Source organism: Dioscorea cayenensis, chromosome 14 (assembly GCF_009730915.1).
Source record: "Dioscorea cayenensis subsp. rotundata cultivar TDr96_F1 chromosome 14, TDr96_F1_v2_PseudoChromosome.rev07_lg8_w22 25.fasta, whole genome shotgun sequence".
NCBI classification, from domain to species: Eukaryota; Viridiplantae; Streptophyta; class Magnoliopsida; order Dioscoreales; family Dioscoreaceae; genus Dioscorea; species Dioscorea cayenensis.
The window spans coordinates 1837488-1844656 of record NC_052484.1 but is presented as its reverse complement, the minus strand read 5'-3'; the positions used below and the strand labels follow the sequence as shown (position 1 = coordinate 1844656).

Genomic DNA, 7169 nt, shown 5'->3' with positions numbered 1-7169 from the left:
TAATTGGGATATCTCAAGTAATTAAATTAATTCTTTTTACAATAATACCCCCCTTTACTGGTCCATAATGGTTTTCACCTATTAGCTAGTTTTGAGAAAAAAAGAGCCAAACGTCTAATACTAATAAAACTGAGAAATACGGATTACAACGAAGGTAAGTAGATATTTAAAGATTTGACGAGTCTTCTAATAAAGATGGACGGCAAACTACTGCCCCCAAGTCAGTCAAATGATAAATATCTTTCAAGAAAAATGTCTAAGAATGCTACAAGGGAAGAAAGCACTGCTGTGTCCATATACTCGCACGCAATCCTGCTGAGACTCTAATCACATCTCACCTGTAACAATGGCAGGAGTTTTTGCCAATACCTTGGAGACGATCACCGAGTTATCGACGCTTCATGCCCTTCAATATCTGGGACCCGTTTGGGATGGAGTTCCTGAGCAGCTCCAAAAGCTCCGCATATCCTTACTGTTTATCCAACCACTTGTTGAAGATGCAGAGGAGAGGCAGTTGACGGACCAGGCTGTCAGGTGCTGGCTTTTGCTGCTCAAAGATGCAATCTATGACTCTGAAGACGTTCTTGACGAGGCCAAGACGCATGAACTACTACTCATCCACCGCAAGGCAGAGCTTTCTGGTCGACCAAGAAGCAAGGTGCGTGGATTCTTTTCTCTTGATCATAATCCACTCTTATTTAAGCTCCAGTTGGGGAAGAAGCTCAGAAAAGTCAATGAGAGAATAGATCGCCTCATTAAGGAGATGCACAAGTTCAACCTCAGGGCTGTTGAAAACAATAACAAAAAACTTTTGAGGAACAGACCTCAAACCTACTCGTATGTGCATGAATCACGAGTTATTGGAAGAGATGAAGACAAAAAGAAGTTAGTGCAGATGCTGATCAGTGATTGTTTTGAAGAAAAAATTGCTGTGGTTTCTATAGTCGGTATGGGTGGTTTGGGTAAGACAACACTTGCTCAGTTAGTCTACAGAGATGAAGAAGTCCAGAAGCATTTTGAACTGCATATATGGGTATGTGTTTCTGATGATTTTGATTTGCCAAAGCTTGCAGCAAAGATCATACATACAGCTTCTGAGGAGATTTGCGATCATACAAACATGGAGGTGCTGCAACAGCATCTGCGAAAAGTCTTGGAACAGAAGAAATACTTGCTGGTATTAGACGATGTATGGAATGAAGATTTCCAAAAGTGGGATGCTCTTAGAAACATGTTGCTTGATGGAGGAGAAGGAAGCAGAATTCTCGTGACCACACGCAATGAGAAATGCTCCAGAGTAATGGGTGCACAGAAACATCATATTCTAAGGGGTTTATCAGAAAAATCCTCTTGGGCTTTATTTGAAAAGAAAGCATTTGCTATAGGTGCACCGAAGCAACCAAAATTGGTGGAAATTGGTGAAAAGATTGTCAAAAAATGTCAAGGGTTGCCTCTTGCCGTAGAAGTATTGGGGTGTATTATGAGTTGCAAGAGTGAAGAAAGTGAATGGCAGGCTGTGTTAGAAAATGAAACATGGAAGTTACAACATACAGAAAATAAAATCATACCAGAGCTGTGGCTAAGCTATGTTGATTTGCCTACTCATTTAAAGAAATGCTTTGCCTTCTGTGCCATATTACCAAAGGATGACGATATTGTGGAAGGGAGGCTTATTCAATTTTGGATGGCTCAGGGGTTTATTCCATCTCAAAACGGAAAAGGGAATGATATGAATGTTGAAGGGCGAGACGTTTTCACTGAGTTGATAAGGAGGTCTCTTTTACAAAATGATTATTCTCTTGACGCAAGTAAATATGGAAGAGTGTGTAAGATGCACCATCTCATCCATGATCTCGCACTTTTTGTTATGGAGAATGAATGCTTCCCATTGTTGAAAAGCAGTCCAACTACCAAAATCCCACGAAGGCCACGCCATTTAAATTTACAATTTGATGAAAATTATAACCAAGGTGATTGCTCCATCATCCATACTGTGCTATATTGTCAAAGAGACTATAGACTATTGTCAAAGCTGAAGTTGGTGAGAGTGCTCGACTTGAGTGAAGCAGACATTGAAGAGTTGCCTGCCTCAATAGAGCATTTGCACCATCTAAGATACCTTGATATTTCTTTTACTGGTATTAGGAAACTACCAGAATCAATTTGTATGTTGGTTAATCTGCAGACATTGAATCTTTATGGTTGTTATGAACTTTCCAAGCTTCCCAAGAGCATAACATACATGGACAGTCTTAGACATCTCCTTATTGATTATTGGCCAGAGTTTGAGGCACTCCCTCCTGGTTTGCATCAATTACAAAACTTGAAATCTCTAACAGCATATACTGTGGAAGTTGATGCAGAGAACAACATAGGACAATTAAAGTCCTTAAATCTCTTTGGTGAACTTGCTTTGTATAACCTCCAGAAGGTGAAAAATGCTGATGATGCTAGAAAGGCTAATTTGGGTAACAAACAACATATTCACATATTAAAATTAAGTTGGGGAGATGATGAATGTTGTTCGATGGAAAATGCGAAGGAGGTGTTGGAAGCCTTAAAACCTCACGGTGGAGTAAAAGAACTTATTGTTAGTCATTATCCTGGCAAACAATTTCCAATGTGGATGAGAGAAAGGCAACAATTCCAATATCTACATCACTTGGAACTGCTTAAATGCAGAGCATGTGAGCAACTCCCTCCACTTGAGATATTACCATGTCTCGAGTCTCTCAAAATCAGTAAATTGGATGGCATCAAACACATTGTTAACAATAGAAGAGGCAATGCGCTGCAATTGTTCCCTGCATTGAAGACGCTAGAGCTAGAATCAATGAAGAATCTAGAGGGCTGGTGTGTGGAGGAGGGTAGAGAAGAAAATCAGTCCTTGTTTCCGCGGCTTACTTTTATAAATATTACAAAATGCCCCAAGTTGACAACGGCACTAGAGATATTACCCTGTCTTGAGGATCTTTTTATGTATGAAATGGATGGCATCAAACACATTGTTAACAACAGAGGAGGCAATGCACTGCAATCTTTCCCTGCATTGAAGAATTTGACGTTGTCTGGACTGAGGAACCTAGAGGGCTGGTGTGTGGAGGAGGGTAGCGAAGCAAATCTCTCCTTGTTTCCCCACCTTACTTTTATACATATTACAAGATGTCCCAAGTTGACAACGCCACTAGAGATATTACCCTCTCTTGAGCATCTTATTATGATAGAAATGGATGGCATCAAACACATTGTTCACAACAGAAGAAGCAATACACTGCAATCTTTCCAAGCATTGAAGATTCTAGAGTTGAAATCAATGAAGAACCTAGAGGGGTGGTGTGTGGAGGAGGATAGAGAATCAAATTTGTCCTTGTTTCCATGCCTTATTAGGATGGATATTAGAGGATGCCCCAAGTTGACAACTTTGTTACTAGAGATATTACCCTGTCTTGAGTCTCTCAAAATGCATGAAATGGATGGCATCAAACACATTGTTAACAGTAAAAGGAGCAATGCGCTGCAACCTTTCCCTGCATTAAAGACTCTAGTGTTGAAATCAATGAAGAACCTAGAGTGGTGGTATTTGGAGGAGGGTAGAGAAGCAAATCTGTCCTTGTTTCCATGCCTCATTCATATGGATATTACAGGATGCCCCAAGTTGACAACCATGCCACCCATCCCCACTCTGGAAGATTTAGTGATAATAAAATCATTCTGTGAGACACAAATCTCTGTCATGCCCACGGAAAGAAGATTCTTCAAGCATTTGAAATCTCTTCGGAGTTTGAGGATAAATTCTTGTAGCCAGGAGTTGGTTTCCTTGCTAGAAGATGAAGACGAAACGACAGCCATGAAGTCGTCACTTGAGAAATTATGTATTGCCGATTGCAATCAGCTATCCTTGACATTTGTTTTGCGGAATCTTTCATCTCTAAGGTATCTGAATGTTTCGTACTGCAATGCCCTGAGAGAATTGCCTATATGTCCTAAATCACTCCAATCCTTGATTATTGACAATTGTCCAGGCATCAAGTGTTTGTCTCCAGAAATGGGACACCTTACTTCACTATTCTATTTATGGTTATCTGAATGTCCCAAGCTGGTATCTCTGTCAGACGGGATGCAAGGCCTCACTTCCCTTGAGTCACTACATATTCAAGATTGTCCGATGCTGAAGTCATTCCCAGAAGGCCTCCAACAACTACTTCCTAGTATTAAATCACTGACACTCCAAGGATGCCCAGAGTTAGAGAGGTTATGCAAGCTTGGAGGAGACTATTATAACCTTCTCTCTCCCATCTCATATAAACAAATAGGAATACAGCCAAAACAGACAACCCAAGTTCCTAGTGGGATTAGTTCTAGTGACAAACAAGCTTTGAAGTGGACAACCACAAATCCCTTCCTTCTATCAGCAATGTTCATTTGTGCTATTGCCTGTTTCATATATGTCTTTTCCCACAAACTTCATAGCCAGGTGCCATTTTCTTCCCTTTTTCATTTTTTGTTTTTAATTCTCGATATTTAGTTTGTTGAAACTATAATTTATCCTATCTCCTTTGATATACAAAAACAAAACAATATTTTCTACCTTGGCATCTCATTACAAAAGTAAAATATGAAGATTATGTTTACCATTTCTTGTCAATATAGTTGTAATATTACTTAGAACTGTATGAGTAAGGACTCTTAGGGCTGAGTTGGTCCCCCACTCTAGTATATTTGAATTGAGAGAGAATAGAGAAAAAATAGTAAAGATATCATTAATAAATTCCTGCTTTACACATTCTATAAAAAAAATAGTAGAGATATTTCTCCGTACTTTGTTGAGTTAGTGTCGTTTTTATCATAATCTTACATAATTTTCTTTCAAGAAATTTTTAGAAGCTTGATAAGGATGCTCTGGAGTATCAATGCCGGTGTTATTTAGTATTGGCAGACCGCCAACTTTATTGTTTCCTTTCCAATGTGTTGCATTCTTAATGACTTTTTGTTTTTAATTTTTAATTTTTGTGTTTCAGAGTGAGCAAGACTTTTGCTATATCCCCCCAACATGAAGACCAAAAGCGAAGGGAGTTTGAATTCAGAATGAAATGGAAGCATATCATTTTCATGTCAGTTCAATTAGCAAGATCAATGCTTGGTGTACGATATGCGAATATGTTCTTTATATGACTTTTCCAATATGAATCAATAGTCCAATGGAAGTCCAAAATCTCAATTGGAAGAGGCAAAGTGTTCTTAATTAACAGCTCATAAATATCTAATTTTGTTAAATAGACCTTTCTCTTAAATTATATATAGCCACTTGCTGCAGGAGCAAGTTGAATAGACAAAGAAAACAAGAGGGAAAATAAACAAGATTAAAAGTAAAATCCATGACTCACAACTCCTCTCATTAATAATTTCGGCTTCTCCATTCCTTGATGAAATAATGGTAGTGTAGGAGAAATTTTTTGCTGAACAGCAAGCATATTTGTAAGTTGATTCCAATCTCTGGGAATAGAGGTAATGCTAGGACACTGCAAATCAGAGATAAGCTGCTTGATGTTATTAAGCATGTTAATCTGGCTCTAATAAATTTCAGACCCCTACTGAGTAATAGCTTGAACAGCTTCCTAGCAATCAGTAAAGATATATGATTATGATAAAAAGGGCATTTTTCCTTCAAGTTTGCATACATTATTGGTATAATTAGAAACAAAATAAGATTATAAAAAGATCATTTAATTTTATTTTCAATAAATCTTATTCTTTTACATCCAATGAGGTACGGGAAAATATCTCTGCCATTTCCTCCTTTATTCAGTCAATTCAAATTTTCCAGAGAGTGCACCAAGTTGAGACACTAATAAGAATACTGGCTCATATTATTTTATTTTATTTATTTGACGAAGTGGATAAATCATGTTTATTTTTAAAACAACTAAGTACAACTGCCAAGAAAGGCACATAGAAGATGCAAGATAATCTATTAGACTTGGAACAAACAAAGTGAAAGAAGAAAAAAACTACAGAAAAACAAAAGCCATGGAATGCCCCCAATAAAATATATAGACACAAGCTGCCCCCAGGGAGGCTACTCTAGCTAACATGCAAACTAGAAGGACTCAGCTTGTGCTGTGAATCATCTGCTCTAGGCTCATTTTGATTACATTGGCTGGCTCTAACTTGTGTCTCTTCTACTCAGATTTTGTAGAGATCCAAGATAAGAACAAGTAAGTAATCTTTGCAATTAAAGAGGGAAATGAGAGGAAAACTGAATAAAAAACGGGCCTATTCCATTCAAGCAAAATAGTCCAAATAATAGCTCTAGCTAGGTTGTCTCAGGTTTCTTTGAGTTGTCCTCTAAAAAAGGGCTCGCCAAAGCCCCCACATATCATGAAGGCAGTATGAGAGGCGGTTAACTTCAAGACTCCTATTGAAGTGTTGCCAAATATGTGCTACAACAGGGCGGTCGAGGAACAAGTGGTCTATTGCCTCGATTGTCGCATTATAGAACACACAGGTTGCAATTAGGATTTTAATGCATCTTCTTTTGGCAAGATTTTCCAGGGTAAGTATGTCACACCCCGACTTGTGGACCAGGCAGACGACAACCACCGTGATAATCTCGAGGAAGGATACACACCATCAAACCCTCTAATTGTCGTAACGCTTACAAGAGAGAATACATGCTCATACTTATTCACTATCATCGAAAAAAACAAAAGATCACACAAATGATTCAAGAAAGATTTTGTCAGACAAGTACAAGGAAAAGAATGAGTATACAAATGAGTATACAAATAAGTATACAATGATATATCACACAAAAATCAAATACAAGTACAGAAAAGAATAGATAAGAAATAACAAGTAAAACTCTATAACATTCTAGTGGATCCACTAAATATGCTCAAAAAAATAGTAAGGCCCAACCGAACCATTACCACAAATGCATACTACGCTGCATAGCTCCTAACGGAGCACCACTGTGCTATGCTAAACTTAGGAAAAATAGGGAAGTGGGTGAGTAGCGATGTTACTCAGTGAGTGAATTAGCATAATTCTAAAAAGATATAAGACCACAATAATTATGTCCAAATAAAAGAATCTTTTATAAATATACATATAACTCCAAAATATTTCCGTATATATAAATATGTCAACAGAAGTATATATATCCTTCA

At 37.9% G+C, this 7169-nt stretch overlaps 1 protein-coding gene across 1 annotated transcript; it reads left to right on the top strand.

Annotated features, from left to right (window-relative positions):
* The first annotated feature begins 203 nt into the window (after positions 1-203).
* On the top strand, positions 204-5509 carry LOC120275149 (putative disease resistance protein RGA3). Its single transcript, XM_039281650.1, has 2 exons — positions 204-4474; positions 5019-5509. Exons 1-2 carry the CDS (start codon positions 347-349, stop codon positions 5052-5054), a joined length of 4164 nt encoding a protein of 1387 aa, XP_039137584.1. The 5' UTR covers positions 204-346; the 3' UTR covers positions 5055-5509.
* The last annotated feature ends 1660 nt before the right edge of the window (positions 5510-7169 follow it).